The 16,976-nt window shown below is 43.9% G+C and overlaps 2 protein-coding genes and 1 pseudogene across 2 annotated transcripts; all 3 read right to left on the bottom strand.

Annotated features, from left to right (window-relative positions):
* Window positions 1-1,845: 1,845 nt before the first annotated feature.
* Window positions 1,846-2,571, bottom strand: LOC123630439 (histone-lysine N-methyltransferase SETMAR-like). Its single transcript, XM_045540039.1, has one exon. It carries the CDS (start codon window positions 2,457-2,459, stop codon window positions 1,926-1,928), a length of 534 nt encoding a protein of 177 aa, XP_045395995.1. The 5' UTR covers window positions 2,460-2,571; the 3' UTR covers window positions 1,846-1,925.
* Window positions 2,572-5,374: 2,803 nt separating this feature from the next.
* On the bottom strand, window positions 5,375-10,391 carry TM4SF19 (transmembrane 4 L six family member 19). Its single transcript, XM_045540038.1, has 5 exons — window positions 10,191-10,391; window positions 9,723-9,800; window positions 7,206-7,375; window positions 6,693-6,876; window positions 5,375-5,400 (listed from the first exon to the last, which is right to left on the bottom strand). Exons 1-4 carry the CDS (start codon window positions 10,389-10,391, stop codon window positions 6,696-6,698), a joined length of 630 nt encoding a protein of 209 aa, XP_045395994.1. The 3' UTR covers window positions 5,375-5,400; window positions 6,693-6,695.
* A 1,330-nt stretch (window positions 10,392-11,721) lies between these two features.
* On the bottom strand, window positions 11,722-12,394 carry LOC123630441 (annotated as a pseudogene).
* Window positions 12,395-16,976: the final 4,582 nt, after the last annotated feature.

The following is a 16,976-nucleotide window of genomic DNA, read 5'->3' as shown; positions in this document are numbered from 1 at the left end:
TCTGGATTGGTCTCCCTGACTCCAATAAACTACCCCCAGCCTCACCTTCCCAGTCTACCATTCACCCTGCCCCCAAAGTGGTTTTCATTTGTCACTACTCTGCTTGAAATCTTTCGATGGCTCTTTATGGCTATCTCCGTAGCATTCACACTTCTTTACTTGTAAATAAGACCCTTATGATCTGGCTGGTTTGCTGAGCCTTCCTCCTGGCACTAGGCACCAGACAGGTCTGTGTGGAAGCCATAGGCCCAGGTGCACACCCTGCACCAGCTCAGTGCTGCCTCACCATGCCCCTGTTAGCTGCTCCTTGGCAGCAGCACTGGCCCTGCCACCAACTGGGGTCACACATCCACAGACTAACCTGAACTCCACCTAGGACAGAAGTCCAACGTTTCTTAGGGACAGACAGTGTTCTTTTCAACATGCTGTTTCACCACAAGAAATTAAACCCCTAGGAAGCAGACTTTCCCCTCACCTTTTATGATTTCTTCAACTACGTTTCTCTTATCCTATCCACTGCAGTCCAGCGAGAAGCACAGAAGATTCTATGTGTAATTTGATTCAACAAATATTTTATTATGCCTTCTTTGGTAGGGGCTAGAGATACAAAAATGCATAAAACCCAGGCCTTGCCCTAAAGAATGAACAGATTTGGGTGGGCACAGTGGACTAAACCAATCATTCCTAAATAAAGTGCCACATGCTATAACAGAGTAGTAGGGGGTGATACAGAAACAGAGGGAGGCACTGAATTATATATTTAAGTTATACAATCACTTGAAGGTATTTACCCATGAAACAGAGTTAAAATACTTTAGCAAAAACTGTGATTTTTAATAGTTCTTTACCCCTGCAATTTTCCTGAGAACAGGGCCTGCTTTTTTCCCCAAAAAAATTTAAAAATTTGAAACAATCTCAAGCTTACAGAAAAGTTTCAAGTATAGTACAAAGAAGTTGTTTTTCTAAACCATTTAGGAGTATAGTTCTCCCTCAGTATCCTCAGGGGATTGGTTCCAGGACCACCTCCAACCCCACCTCTGCAGTTACCAAAATCTGAGGATGCTCACGTCCCTGATATAAAATGGTGTAGTATTTGCATATAACCTATGCACATCTTCCTGTATATTTTAAATCATCTCCAGATTACTTATACCTAATACCATGTAAATGCTATGCAAATATTTGTTATACTGTATTTTTAAAATTTGTATTGTTTTTTATTGTTTTTTTCCCAAATATTTTTGATCCTCAGTTGGTTGAATTTGCATGTGTGGAACCCTCGGATATAGAGAGCCAACAATATATTGCTAAGCCCATCAGCCCGATGCTTTCATGTATTTCCTGAAAACAAGGACATTCTCCTACTTTAAAAGACTACAACCAGTCAAGTTACAGTGGCTCATGCCTGTAATCCTAGCACTTTGGGAGGCTGACACAAGAGTATTGCTTGAAGCCAGGAGTTCAAGATCAGCCTGGACAAGATAGTGAGACCCCATCTCACTAAAAAAAAAAAAAAAAAGAATACAACCATCAAAATCAGGAAATTAACATTGATGTATTACTACTATCTAATCTTCAGATCCACTCAGAGCTCTCCGATTGTCCCAGTTGTTTCTTAGTAAAAGGATCATGTGTTGCAATGGGTTGTCATATCTCAGTCTCCTGAACCACATTGCTGGACTTTATGTCTGCAAGAAATGCCCTTCAAACACCTAAGCTCCAAACACCAAACTGAAGGACACCTGTTCTGAAGATGGGTTTCCCTTTCTGTAAGCAGGATTATGAACAATAATACAGCCTCTTCATTCTAGGATGATATTCAAGAATGTACACACAAAGTAAGAGATATTGGGTTGGTGCAAAAGTAATTGCAGTTTCAGACTGTGAATTTTAAATCATTATAACTAGGCTCACACACATCTTTATTAATCAAAATAGGAACCAATACAATCAACACATTTTTGCCAACAAGAAATAAGCTTGTTTATTCCTGTAGTGTAAAAATCCATGATTCGGGATTCGACAAACTCTTGGAAAGCATTTTCTGCATCCTGCTGGTTGTGGAAGCATTTTCCTTGCAAAAAGTTGTCCAGATGCTTGAAGAAGTGGTAGTCGGTTGGCGAGAGGTCAGGTGAATATGGTGGATGAGGCAAGACTTCGTAGCCCAATTTGTTGAACTTTTGAGGTGTTGGTTGTGCAATGTGTGGTTGGGCATCGTCATGGAGAAGAATTGGGCCCTTTCTGTTGACCAATGCTGGCTGTAGGGGTTGCAGTCTTTGGTGCATCTCTTCCATTTGCTGAGCATGCTTCTCAAATGTAGTGGTTTCACCAGGATTCAGAAAGCTGTAGTGGATCAGACCAGCAGCAGACCAGGAAACAGTGACCATGACCTTTTCTTGGTCAACTCTGGCTTTCGGAAGTGCTTTGGAACTTCTCATTCCAACCACTGAGCTTGTCATCGCTGGTTGTCATATAAAATCCACTTTTCATCACATGTCACAATCCAATTGAGAAATGGTTCGTTGTTGTTGCGTACAATAAGAGAAGATGACACTTCAAAATGACGATTTTTTTGATTTTCGGTCAGCTTATGAAGCACCCACTTATCAAGCTTTTTTACCTCCCCAATTTGCTTCAAATGCCGAACAACCATAGAATGGTCAAGGTTGACTTCTTCAGCAACTTGTCACATAGTTGTAAGAGGATCGGCTTCAATAATAGCTCTCAACTGGTCGTTGTCAACTTCCAGTGGCTGACCACTGTGCTCCTCATCTTCAAGGCTCTGGTCTCCTTTGCAGAACCTCTTGAACCACCACAGCACTGTACGTTCATTGGCATTGTTGATGTTGCAAGTTGTCTCTGCTGCTTTCCAACCCATTTTGAACTCAAATAAGAAAATCGCTCAAATTTGCTTTGTGTCTAACATCATTTTCATAGTCTAAAATAAATATAAAATAAACAGCAAGTAATTAGTCATTAGCAAAAAAAAAAAAAAACGAAGTGAGAAAGGTGCATTAAAATAATGTATAACATAACCACATTTATTTAAGAATGTATTTCAGTATCAAATGGCAAATGTCAACAATGCCAAAACCGCAGTTACTTTTGGACCAACCGAATAGATTTTCTTCTTCATAAAATCTTTGCTTAACACCATCCTGATGAGCAAATTAGCATAAGCCGCTACCCAACACACTGGTTGGAAGCCAGGCCAGGAGCCAGATGTAGCTTTTGTTGGAGAGGGGAAAAAAAAAAAAAAAAAAAACCAGTGTGAAAGCTTATTCTGAGTGGAAGGTGGTCCTGGAATGTAGGTAGAGGAAGGGGATGTGGGTGCCCTCCAGACTCTCACAGAGGGCAGCTAGCAGCCCGGTATCAAGGGCCACAGAGCCCATGGTAGAATGGATGCCAAATTTTCTCTCCTCTGCTCTCCCCACTGCCTCTCATAGGTGTTTCTCCCTTTCCCTGACTTCCAGGACCCTAAACTGAATTGTGAAGAGAGAAGATAAGTGAGCTGTTCCAGCAGATAAGAGCATCTCTAGGAGTCAGAGACATTGCACCTTCACCCAGTGGGATTGCACTTCAGAGTTGGAGAAGGCTCTGTCAGACTTTACCCCCAAACTTCCATTTTTAACCTTGTGCACTTTGAGATCTAGGAATGTCAGCAGCCAACTGTAGGAGGATCCACCGCACATGTGCGGGAATGGAAGAACAATCAGCCCAGCTGAGGCAGCAGTTGGAGACATTCTTTGAAGCCCTGTCAGGTTGTACAGTAACATAAGTGTGAGGTTCCTGAAAGGATGGAAACAAGAAAGAGTTAACTATCCACTGTGAATTTTCTTACTGTGGGGGACTGACCTCTCTCATCCTGGGGTCTTGCTAACTCATCAAAGTAGGGCTGAGCCAGGATGGGGCTTGTAGACTTGGTGTGTGTGTGAGTGTGCATGCACCTGTACGCACCTGCCTAGCATGTCCAAAACTAGATACAAATTATCTTTAAATTCTCCATTAATTGTGTGTAGGTTTCAGTACCTTTCCCCTGCAGGAGAAGCTTCTTTATGTCAGGCACATCCTAGCCGTGACCCTGAAACTAAATCAGCCAACAGGGAAATGCAAGACAAACACAGGCAGTGCTTCTTGGACACTGTATGTAAGAATACAGTGTGGTGTCTGGACTTTGGGACTCCCTGCCTACTCAGAAGGCTGTGCCTCATTCTGTCCCTGACAGCTCTGTTTGTCTACTTTCCCCACCCTGGGCAGGCCCATTGGACCAGCAGTTCTGGAGAGGAAAGGGTGAAGTGCTATTTGAGGGGACCTGACCCTAAGCCCTAAGAACAGAGAGACTGCTGTGTTCTGGAGGCTTCCGGAGGTGCCTCAGCAGCTCCTCACTGACCAGAACCAGTGCTGGGATGGAGCTAGGATCCAAGGGACTGAGGAAGGGTACAGCAGCACCTGGGCCCCCCACATTCCCTTTCTGGTTTTGTCCACTCTGTGGTAACAGAGCCTGGGTTCTCTAACTCTTTTCTTGGACCTTCCCACTACCTCTTCTCCTGCCAGTACCCATCTTCCTGGTTCTTCCCGGGCTGCTTCCTTCTGCCTGCCTCATCCTCTTCCTGCCCGTCACATCACACTTTCCCACCAGCATCTCCTTCATCCCACTCTGACTCTTCTTGCCACCCAGCACCATACCCTGACCAAAGATCCTAAAGTGGGAGGGCAGGGGGCCTCTGCTTTCCAGGTTACAAGTTAGAAGCAGCTGTGGCATCACAGTTCACCTCACCAGCCTCTGTCTCTGCTTTGAGCATGCTGTTCCCTCTGCTGGGAAACCCTTCCCCTGACCTACCCCCCCCCCACCTTCGCTGGACTAACTCTGTAAAGAATCAGGTCAGGCCCAACTGAGGCCCTCCTTGCTCTCCCGCAGGTCCTCTCCTGGGACGTTTGTTGTTCCTCCCAGTACTTGTTGCATCTGTGTCAAGCTCTAACATGGCCCTTACCATATGACTCTCAAATCATTGCTAGATGTGTTTTTTTCCCTAACCTGACCATGAACTCTTCAAGGGCAGGACAGCGTCCAAGGGCAAGGACCATGTCTTGGTCATCTTTGGATCAGCAGCATGTATGGCAGCAGTGCAAGGCGCATAGTGGGGACTCAATATATACTGTGCATTGAACTCTACTGAACACTAATGATAAGAACGTGGGTGTTTTAGTCTGCTAGGGCTGCCATAACAGAATACCACAGACTGGGTGACTTATTAAACAACAGAAATTTATTTCTCACAGTTCTGGAGGCTGGAAGTCCATGATCAAAGTGCCAGCAGGTTTGCTTTCTCCTGAGGCCTCTCCCCTTGGCTTACAGGTGGCTTCTTCTTGCTGTGTCCTCACGTGGCCTTTTTCTTTGAGCTCATGCAAAGAAAGAGATCTGGTATCTCCTTTCTCTTTTTATAAGCACACTAGACCAGTCCTATCCAATTAGGGCCCCACCCCTATGACCTTATTTAACCTTAATTACCTCCCTAAAGGCCAAATACAGTAACTTTGGGGGTTAGGGCTTCAATCTATGGATTTTGGAGAAACACAATTCAGTCCATAACAACTGGTGAACTTGAATTTAGAAGATGGGGGTCAGGTGCTGACTTAACCTAGCTATATGCTTTTGGGTAGCATGTCTTTTATCCTCTGGGAGCCTCAAGTTCTGTATCTGTAACATGTGGCCAATTTAATGGGGTTGTAGAGGCTGAAATGAGATCATGGCTGGAGGATGTTTTATGGACAATAAGTTTTTATACAATTAAAATCACTTGGTTGGTTTTTTTTGTTTATTTTGTTTTTGGTTTTTTTTTTTTTTTTTTTTTAGAGACAGAGTCTTCCTCTGTTGCTCAGACTAGAGTGCAGTGGCCAAATCATGGCTCCTTGCAGCCTCAAACTTTGAACTCCTGGGCACAAGCGATCCACATTCCCCAGGGTCCCCAGTAGCTGGGACTACAGGTGCATGCCACCAAGCCTGGCTAATTTTTTTGTTTTTGAGACAGGGTCTTGCTGTATTGCCCAGGCTGGTCTCGAACTCCTAGCCTCAAGCAATCCACCTGCCTCAGTCTCCCAAGTGCTAGGATTATAGGCATGAGCCACCATGCCTGGCCCTAATTATTCCTTGTATTAATATTTCACCTTGAAGGTAACAGTGTGATTTAAAGTGCATTATATCATTCAGGCCAGGCGCGGTGGCTCACGCCTGTAATCCTACCACTCTGGGAGGCCAAGACAGGAGGATCTCTTGAGGTCAGGAGTTCGAGACCAGCCTGAGCAAGAGTGAGACCCTGTCTCTACTGAAAAATAGAAAAAAAAATTAGCCACGCCACTAAAAATAGAAAAAATTAGCTGGGTGTGGTGATATGTGCCTGTAGTCCCAGCTTCTGAGGAGGCTGAGGGAGGAGGAGCACTTGGGCCCAAGAGTTTGAGGTTGCTGTGAGCTAGGTTGATGCCATGGCACTCTAGCCCGGGCAACAGAGCAAGACTCTGTCTCAAAAAAAAAAAAAAAAAAAAGCATTATATCATTCAACCTACATACAGTGAATTTTGTTATTACTACAGGGAAAACTAAGAGGGAAGTTTGTGTACAGTTCATACCCACTACTAGAAGAAAAGATTTAAGACAGCTTATGATGAAAAAACACCCATGCATAAAAGGGCATTACCTATCACTTCTCACAGAGGCTGCAGAAAAGGCCCAGAAAGCTGTTGATGAAATGAATGACCACCAGGAGAAGTTGGAGAAGGCTGATGCACAGAAGGACGGAGAAGAAGGACACATGCCAAACAACAGCTTCAGAGGGCTCCAGGCAGACGGAGTTCCAGAGTGAATGGTCATACAAATAGTTCCTACCCCAAAAAATAAGGAGACCAGGGGTTGGGGGATAAGTAAGGAAAGTCAAACAGGAAACCCCAGTAGAAGGGTGGGGTCTCCCCTGGCACAGTCACAGGACTGGACTCTGTCCCGTGAGGGTGGCTCTTATTGCTGCCTTTGCAATTTTCTGAGTATCAGAAGAGCAAGATGCTAGAATATGTGACCCAAAGGAGTTTATAAGTTTGTAGTCCATTTGTGTGTGCACCTCTCTGTCTCTCCTTCCTTCCTTCCCTCTCTCCCTCTTTCTCTCCTTCCTTCTCTCTCTCTCTCTTTTGACTGCAAATCCAAATCTCCACCCATTTACCTGTTATGTAGGTCTTTGAATGGGTAACCGTATGTCCAAGCTTGCGTCTGATTGAAGAAGGAGACATCAAACATGCAAAAAGGACCATCTTTCAGAGCTACCCCAGAAGTGATAAAGCAAATCAAGCCTCCAAGCAAAGCCAGGCCACTTGACAACAGAGCAGTAAGCACCTGCAGAGGGAGGGAAGAAACAGAGCTGAGACAAGGTCATGGCTAGATGACTTGTGGGGTAATCTGAACAAGTCTAACTTCGCTGGTGCCCAGGCTTTGTCCCATCCTGTCACAGAATAATTCTATCCACAGCACTTCCTTTAAAGCATAACCCAGGGTAGGGTGGCTGATGAGGGGTTCCTAGGTAGAGCCAGGAAGGGTGGGAGAGAAAGGACCAAGAAGGGGAAACACAGGCACTTGGACCTGGATCTCTCTGACTCAGCAGGCTCTTCTGAGCTGCTTAGCAGGTTGGCATCAAAAACTTTTGCACACAGCCTACAGTCATTCAGTCTCTTCTAAGTTAAAGGGGAGGATTAGTTATTGCATGCCTACCTATGACTCTTCTAAGAAAAAGCTGTATTTTTAAAAGTTCCAAGCTTCCAACCCTGATTCCTCTCTTTCTCAAATCAAGCATAAAAGGAAGGAAGGGAGCGGGGCAAGAAGGAAAGAAGCGAGGGAAGGAAGGGAGAGAAACAGAGAGATTGCAGTTAAACTCTGAAATGACTCCAGTTCTGTCATTTTATTTTTCCAATCAAGAGGCCCTTTGGGCTGGGCCCGGTGGCTCACGCCTGTAATCCTACCACTCTGGGAGGCCAAGGTGGGAGGATCGCTCAAGGTCGGGAATTCGATACCAGCCTGAGCAAGAGCGAGACCCCGTCTCTACTAAAAATGGAAAGAAATGATCTGGACAACTAAAAATATATATAGAAAAAATTAGCCGGGCATGGTGGCACATGCCTGTAGTCCCAGCTACTTGGAGGGCTGAGGCAGAAGGATTGCTTGAGCTCAGGAGTTCGAGACCAGCCTGAGCAAGAGCGAGACCCCATCTCTACTAAAAATAGAAAAAAATTAGCCAGACAACTAAAAATAGAAACAAAAAATTAGCCTGGCGTGATGGCTCACACCTGTAGTCCCGGCTACTCAGGAGGCTGAGGCAGGAAGATTGCTTGAGCCCAGGAGTTTGAGGTTGCTGTGAGCTGGGCTAACGCCCTGCCTGGCACTCTAGCCCCGGCAACAGAGTGAGACTCTGTCTTTAAAAAAAAAAAAGAATTCCTTTGGTTATTAGTCTATTAGTCTGTGCTCTACTCACTTCCCTCCCAAGAGATAGCAGTGGATTTCTTTCCTTGGCAGGTTTTTACCCTGCTTCCATATAGGCTTCTTAGGGTCCTAGCCCCCCCCCCCCCCCCCCCCCCCCGCCAAAGAATACATATTTTAAAATTTTGAATAAAACACACAGAATTTTTCCATAGTCATAGAGTCATTTTCCCACTGATGTCAAGTTGGTTTGGAGCTTAGGAGGGATCAGAGAAAGATGCATAGCAAGTTTTGTCTCTAAGGGAAAAGATTCAAGATGAATTAGTTGATGTAAGCCTAGGGCAGTAGTTCTCAAAATGTCCCTGGAGAAGATCACATCACATCACCTGAGAACTCATTAGAAATGCAAATTTTCCTGCTCCAACCCAGACCTCTTGAATTGGAAACTCTGGGAATGGAACCCAGCGATCTGTGTTTTAAGCAAGCCCTCCGGGTGGTTCTCTGTGTTTTAAGCAAGCCCTCCAGGTGGTTCTGATGCACACTTAAGTTTAAGAAACCACTCACCTAGGGGAAAACCGGACGTGACTGACGACAGATAGTGAATGAAATGTGTGGGTGTTTAGATTTAATTCTTTAACATATAACTGTGAGTTAGTGGGGTTCCCCATATGTGGGCTGCAGATACCAGAGCAGGCTGTGGAGTAGTAAGGAGGTCACATTCATACCTGAGACTGAATAAGCAATATATCATAAACACACACACACACACTCTCACTGAGATATTTCAAATTTATACAGATGCTGCTATAATAAAGTACAAATTTATTCTGGGCCTCAGTTTCATTATCTAAAACAGAGGGGTTAGATTAGAATATAGCAATTAGATGATCTCTGGGAAAACTTCTGGTTGTAAGAGAATATTAATTAAAATAGCCAGGAAATTTTCTATCAGTAACACACGATTACAATGTGCATAACTCATGTCCCTATCATTCAATAGGCTAAAAAAAAAAATCATACTTCCTGAAATTTGTATAGACATCTATGGTCCACTAAGCACTTACTCTCTTGACTTGATCACCCATTTTACAGATGAGAACCTGAAGCTGGAATAGTTAAACAACTTATCAAAGAGCTTTAGAGTCTTTAAGGGGTAACAGTCAGGGCCTGACTTCAAGCCCCAAGACCGAAATTGTCTGCTGACCACTCTGCCTCTAGAGTAATAGGATGTGGGGACATTCTAGGTGTTAGAAGAGTGGAATCTGGTACTTACACTTCGACAGGGCCCACTCTTATTGAAGCAGCCGTATCTCCAGCCCATCAAGGAAATGAGGGTAGCTGCAGTGAGTACCTGGGGCGGAGAGGAATGTTGGGAATCGACTTGGTCATTTACTTTTCTACCTGTCTCTAGCTGCTGCCCATGGCTGTTGAAAGAGAGTTGTTGGGCACCTCACATGAGCTCAGTTGTCCTATTGGCTTTGACTATTGGGACCCAATATTGGATGACTAGTTTGATCTGACTCTGGATGCTAACATTCACACCTGGACTGCCGAGTCCCAAGCTAAAATCCAGAAACCACTGACCAGTCTTCCTATCCCTTGGAGCTTCTATAGACCCAAGACCACTTTGTTAGAATAAGCTTTTTTGCAAAGGATCGAAACACCCTTCCCCCACCGCCTCCCTGCTCCACTCCTGGGGGACACTTTGGGAGTTCACACCCAGGGAACCCCAGACACTTACCATAAGGCCTCCTCCCCAGAGCCCAGAGCCCAGCATGGCATGTCTGCCAATGAGGCCCCTCAACAGGAAAGTCACATCCCAATTAGGAAAGAGGAGTGCCACGTTGGCCATAGCAGCAAACAGGGCTGAAGTCCCAAGGCTCAGCCCCAGGATGCGGGAGCAAGTCTGTGAGCATGCCAACATACAGGGAGAGAACAGCATCCTGGAACAGATGGAAAAAGAGTCACAGCAGCTCTGCTGCCGGAAGCTTGGGATAAGGAGGCTGTAGTAGCATATGGTGGATGGGGGAAACAGACTACAGAAAATGTTACCTCCCAGGGTGAGATCGAGATGAGCCAAGGAACTTGCTTAAAAACTCTGCCCCTTATAAGTCTTCCCCAATGTATAGGATTTAATTGCTTCATTTTCTGCCAACTCTCACACACGCATTGCACATCCCATATTTTGCTTGTGCCTCTAACAGCCAGTGATTATTTCTATCCAGTAAAGAAAAGCAAATTTTTAAAAGTATCTTCATGGCCAGGCGCAGTGGCTCACACCTGTAATCCTAGCACTCTGGGAGGCCGAGGAGGGAGGATCGCTTGAGGGCAGAAGCTCAAGACCAGCCTGAGCAAGAGAGAGACCCTGTCTCTACTAAACATAGAAAACTTAGCTGGGTGCGGTGGTGCACGCCTGTAGTCCCAGTTACCCAGGAGGCTGAAGCAGGAGGATCGCTTGAACCCAGGAGCTTGAGGTTGCTGTGAGCTAGGCTGACGCCACGGCACTCTAGCCCAGGTGTCAGAACAAGACTCTTTGTCAAAAAGAAAAGAAAAGAAAAGAAAATCACTTGGGACCTTGGTTTAGACAAAGGTTTCTTAGATAAAACATAAAACGTACAATGCATAAAAAGTGATAATTTGGACTACTTAAAAATTTTAAATGTGCTTTTCGAAAGACACCATTAAGAAAATGAAACCACAGACTGGTAGAAAATATAATACATATTTTATGATATGTATGTGGATGTGGATACATTCATATCTGACAAAGGACTTGTCTCTAAACTATAAGAAAGAACTCTTCTTGCTTCAGAAACAAAAATTTAAAAAAAAGAACTCTTCAAACACTATCATAAGAAGACAAACAATTGGATTAAAGATAGGGAAAAAAAGACTTGAACAGATGCTTGTTTCATCTCACAAAAGAAGATATATGGGTGACAAGAACAGGAAAAGATGCTCAACATCATTAACAGAAAAATACAAATTAAAACCAGAATGAGATACTACTGCCCACCTACTGAAATTGTTACAACTTAAAAGTTGGACTATACCAAGTGTTGACAAAGATGTGGAACAACTGGAACTCTCACACACTGCTGATGAGAATGCAGATGGTACAGCCACTTTGGAAAGTAACTTGGCAATTTCTTGGAAAGCTAAACATTCACTGACCAAATAAATAATCCAGTAATTCTATTAGGTTGGTGCAAAAGTAATTGCAGTTTGGGGCCATGAATTTCAGATCATAACTAGGCTCAAACATATCTTTATTAATCAAAATAGGAACCAATACAATCAAAACATTTTTGCCAAGAAGAAATAAGAGTGTTTATTCCTATAGTGTAAAAATCCATGCTTCGGGATTCCATGAACTCTTGGAAAGCATTTTCTGCATCCTGCTGGTTGTGGAAGCATTTTCCCTGCAAAAAGTTGTCGAGATGCTTGAAGAAATGGTAGTCAGTTGGTGAGAGGTCAGGTGACTACGGTGGATGAGGCAAGACTTCGTAGCCCAATGTGTTGAACTTTTGAAGTGTTGGTTGTGCGATGTATGGTCGAGCACTGTCATGGAGAAGAATTGGGCCCTTTCTGTTGACCAATGCTGGCTGCAGGGGTTGCAGGTTTTGGTGCATCTCTTCCAACTGCTGAGCATACCTCTCAGATGTAATGGTTTCACCAGGATTCAGAAAGCTGTAGTGGATCAGACCAGCAGCAGACCACCAAACAGTGCCCATGATCTTTTTTTTGGTGTAACTCTGGCTTTCGGAAGTGCTTTGGAGCTTCCCAGTCCAACCACTGAGCTGGTCGTTGCAGGTTGTCATATATAATCTACTTTTCATCATGTGTCACAATCCCATCAAGAAATGGTTTGTCGTTGTTGCGTACAAGAGAAGAGGACACTTCAAAATGACGATTTTTTTGATTTTCGATCAGCTCATGAGGCACCCACTTACCGAGCTTTTTCACCTTTTTTTTTTTTTTTTTTTTGAGACACAGTCTCACTCTGTTGCCTGGGCTAGAGTGAGTGCCGTGGCGTCAGCCTAGCTCACAACAACCTCAAACTCCTGGGCTTAAGCGATCCTACTGCCTCAGCCTCCCAAGTAGCTGGGACTACAGGCATGCGCCACCATGCCCAGCTAATTTTTTCTATATATATTTTTAGTTGGCCAGATAATTTCTTTCTATTTTTTAGTAGAGACAGGGTCTCACTCTTGCTCAGGCTGGTCTCGAACTCCTGACCTTGAGCAATCCACCCGCCTCGGCCTCCCAGAGTGCTAGGATTACAGGCGTGAGCCACCGCGCCCGGCCTTTTTCACCTTTTCAATTTGCTTCAAATGCCGAACAACCATAGAATGGTGGGCCTTGAGTTCTTCAGCAGCTTCTCATGTAATTGTAAGAGGATCAGCTTCGATGATTTCTCTCAATTGGTCGTTGTCAACTTCTGATGGCTGGCCACAGTGCTCCTCATCTTCAAGGCTCTCGTCTCCTTTGCAAAACTCCTTGAACCACCACTGCACTGTATGTTCATTAGCAGTTCCTGGGCCCAATGCATTGCTGATGTTGCAAGTTGTCTCTGCTGCTTCCCAACCCATTTTGAACTCAAATAAGAAAATCACTCGATGTAATAAAAAAGAAAAAAAAAAAAGAAAATCGCTCAAATTTGCTTTTTGTCTAACATCATTTCCATATATTTATTCATAATAACTTAAAAATGTGAAAACAACTGTAATGTCCATCAACAGATGTGTGGAGAAATTAAAAAATGTATATATATACAATGGAATATCATTCAGCCATAAAAAGAAAAGAAAGCTCTGATACATGCTACAACACTTATGAAACTTGAAAACATTACACTAAATGGAATAAGCCAGCCACTAAAGGACAAATATTGTATGATTCCATTCATATGAAATATTCAGAATAGGCAAATGTATGGAGATAGAAAGTAGATTAGAGGTTACAAGGGACTGGGGGGAAGGGGAGAATGGGGAGTTATTTAGCAATTGCAGAGTTTCTGTTTGGAGTGATGAAAAATTTTGGAAATAGATAATGGTGATAGTTGCACAGCATTGGAAATATAATTAATGCCACCAAATTCTACACTTTAAAATGGTTAATTACATATTTTACATTATATATTTTACTACACTAAAGAAACAGGCCAGGTGCACTGGCTCATGCCTGTAATCCTAGCACTCTGGGAGGCCAAAGGGAGAGGATTGCTTAAGGCCAGGAGTTTGAGACCAGCCCGAGCAAGAGCAAGACACTGTCTCCACAAAAAATAGAAAAATTAGCCAGGCATGGTGTTGCACGCCTGTAGTCCCAGCTGAGGCAGGAGGATCGCTTGAGCCCAGGAGTTTGAGGTTGCAGCAAGGTATGATGACACCATGGCACTCCAGCCTGGGTGACAGAGCAAGACCCTGTCTCAAAAAAAAATAAAAAATTAATAATAACTCAATGTTCATCAATAGGTGAATAAACTGTGTTATATTCATATAATTGGGTGCTACTAGTAAGCAATAAAAAAATGAATAAATTGCTGATACATATAACGACATGGATGAATCTCAAAAACATTATGTTTAGTGAAAGAAGTCAAAAACAAAAGGCTACTCACTGTAGATTCAATTTATGTGACATTCTAGAAAGGGCAAAACTAGTAACAGAAAGCAGAGCAGTGGATGCCAGGCGCTCAGAAAGAGAGGATTAATATAGGGGCATAAGGGAACTTTTTGAGGTGATGGAAATGTTCCTTATCTATATTCTGGTGGGGAATACAAAACTATATGTATTGACAAAACTCATCAAACTTTGTGCTTAAAATCTGTGAATTTTATTGAATTTTAATTATATATCAATAAAGCTGATTAAAAATTAAAATGTCATATCTAGATAAATTTTTAAAAGTCTACTCCTTTTCTTATATTTCTCCCTTTTATATTTTCAATGACATATGAACTTCTTCTGTTTTTTTAAAAATATACACGCACGCACATACACACACACAAAAAAATACAGTAGTCCCCCTCTTATCCTGGACAGATATGTTCCAAGACCCCCAATGGATGTCTGAAAACACAGATGGTACTGAACCCTATATGTGCAGGTGCTCCTCACTTACCATGCCTGGGGTCACCTCCAGATAAACCCGTCATAAATCAAAAATATAGTAAGTCAACGCATTTAATGCTGGCAACACAGCAGACAGTCCCCAGATTACAATGGTTCGACTTTACAATTTTTCAACTTCATAATGGCGCAAAAGCAGTATGTATTCAATTGAACTATAACCCCATGGTAAGTTGTAAGGAGCTCCCCGACTTATGATGGGGTTAAGACTCTATAAACGCACCATAAAGTTAAAAAATTGTAAATCGAACTATCGTAACTTGGATGCTAACGTATGTTAATGGGGGGAAAAAAAGAAAAGATACCATAAGTCGGGCTCTGTCTGCCCTTTTCTTTCCTGTATATACATACATATGATAAGGTTTAATTTATAAATTAGGTACAGTAAGAGATTAACAATAACTTATAATAAAATAGAACAATTATAATAGTATGCTATAATAAAAGTTATGTGAATGTGGTCTCTCTCTCAAAATATCTTATTGTATGTAATATTTTCAGACCACAGTAACTGAAACCTTGGAAAGCAAAACCAAAGATAAGGGGGGACTACTGTATATCATACACATATAATGAAATATTTCACAATAATTAAACATAATGTATAAAATGTATTTATGCTTGTAACTTGTAAGGGATAATTAAACAACTTCCATGTAGACACAACCAGTTTTAAAAATAAGTCATTACGACGGGGGTGGGAGGGGTGCGGACCAGGTTCCGCGGGCGCGCCGTGGCCCTGCTGTGGCGCGAGGAGGCGGGGATGGCCGCCGCGGATGGCCCGAGGGGCCGGCGCACGCGAGTCGCCTGGTGCTCGGGAGGCGGGGGCGCCGCGGCCACAGTACACGCACCTAGGCCAGGTCCGGGAGCCGGAGCTACGCCCGGCTGCGGCCCGGGTGGAGCGGGCGCAGCTGGTGCGGGTGACGCGGCGCCGGCACTGCCTGCGGTTGGGCGCGCCGCAGCCTGGATGCCGCCGCAGGTGCGGGCCCTGGAACCCCCGAGGCGCTCTGCCGCGCCTGCGCGAGCTCCGCCAGAGGGCGCCCTTCCCGCTGTGGGTGTTCCTGAACCCCGGCCTGCGGGTGCTGGACAGTAGCCTGCTCAGCTGTCCCGAGGGCTGCGAGAGCGTCGCCGGCTTCCAGGCGGTGCAGATCTCAGGGCTGGACCCCGGAGGAGAGCAGGTGGTGTGGCCGGCCAGCGGCTGGGCTACCCGCATCATCCAGCACGAGGTGGACCACTTGCAGGGCTGCCTGTTCGTTGACAAAATGGACAGCGGGACATTCACAGACATCCACTGGGTGGAGGTGAATGACCGAAGCTTTCCTGTTGGGCCCGAGGAGTCTGAAGACCAAGAAGCAAACCCCGGCTTTGAGCTGGGCATGTCTTACTTGGCATCAGCTTGGATCTGACCGGAAGTGGCGGTCTGCCAAAGCATGCCAAAGTGAGCCAAAGGAAGATGTTAGAAATGTTTGCCCGAAATCAGTTGTGGACAAAATATTGCGTACAAGTTGAGAAAAAGAGAAGAAAAATATCCCCGCCCCCAAAGGAATGGACATTTCCTGACGATTTTGTGTGGAGCCAAATGGGGCAAGTAACTTCATTCTCAGTAGACGTGAGTTCCTAAGACCTGTATCATCTACTCCCACAGCCAAGATTTGATAATAATACAGTCCCCAAATCTCTGAAAGCTGTGTTTAAAAATGCAGGTAGGGCTGTGGTTGACCATCAGAAAAAGAAAAAGTCATTACGAATAATATCACTGAAGCTCCAGATGTGCCCCCTTCAATTCTACCATCTTCCTGGACTCCTTCTAGGAACAATTATCTTAAATTTCGTTTTTATCATACCTTTTTGAAAACAGTTTTACAACTTATGAACTCAAAATTGTGTTTACTTTTTTATTGAGATAAAATATACATATATAATTTACTACTTTACCATTTTTAAGTGTACAGTTCTGTGGTAATAAAGGCATTTACATATTTTTTGTCTTCACTCACTTCTGCTCCCGCCCCCCGCCCCCCCCCCCTCCCGGAACCACCAATGTACTCTCTGTCTTCATTAGATCCACTTTCTGGGCTCCCACACATGAATGAGAACATGCAATATTTATCTTTCTGTGCTTGGCTTAGTTCACTTAAAATAATGGCCTCCAGTGCCATCCATGTTGCTGCAAATGATGGGATTTCATTCTTTTTTATGGCTGAATAATATTTCATCTATAACACATTTTCTTTACCCATTCATCTGTTGATGGGTACTTAGACTGATTTCTTATTTTGGCTTTTGTGAATAATGCTGCAATAAATACCAGAGTATAGATATCTCTTCAATATATTAATTTTCTTTCTTTTGCATATATGCCCAGTAGTGAGATTGCTGGGTCATATGGTAGTCT

The sequence above is a fragment of the Lemur catta genome, chromosome 1 (assembly GCF_020740605.2).
Source record: "Lemur catta isolate mLemCat1 chromosome 1, mLemCat1.pri, whole genome shotgun sequence".
NCBI lineage: Eukaryota > Metazoa > Chordata > Mammalia > Primates > Lemuridae > Lemur > Lemur catta.
Note: the sequence above shows the minus strand (reverse complement) of the source record. Positions and strands in the feature narration are given on the sequence as shown.

Excerpts from the sequence above, each read along its gene's own strand:
- LOC123630439 (XM_045540039.1), bottom strand. The coding sequence starts at position 2,459 with ATGACAAGCTCAGTGGTTGGAATGAGAAGTTCCAAAGCACTTCCGAAA.
- TM4SF19 (XM_045540038.1), bottom strand. The coding sequence starts at position 10,391 with ATGCTGTTCTCTCCCTGTATGTTGGCATGCTCACAGACTTGCTCCCGC. Across the intron at positions 9,801-10,190 it reads TCTGGGGAGGAGGCCTTATG|GTACTCACTGCAGCTACCCT; the intron begins GTAAGTGTCTGG and ends TCTCCGCCCCAG. Across the intron at positions 7,376-9,722 it reads AGAGTGGGCCCTGTCGAAGT|GTGCTTACTGCTCTGTTGTC; the intron begins GTAAGTACCAGA and ends CTCCCTCTGCAG.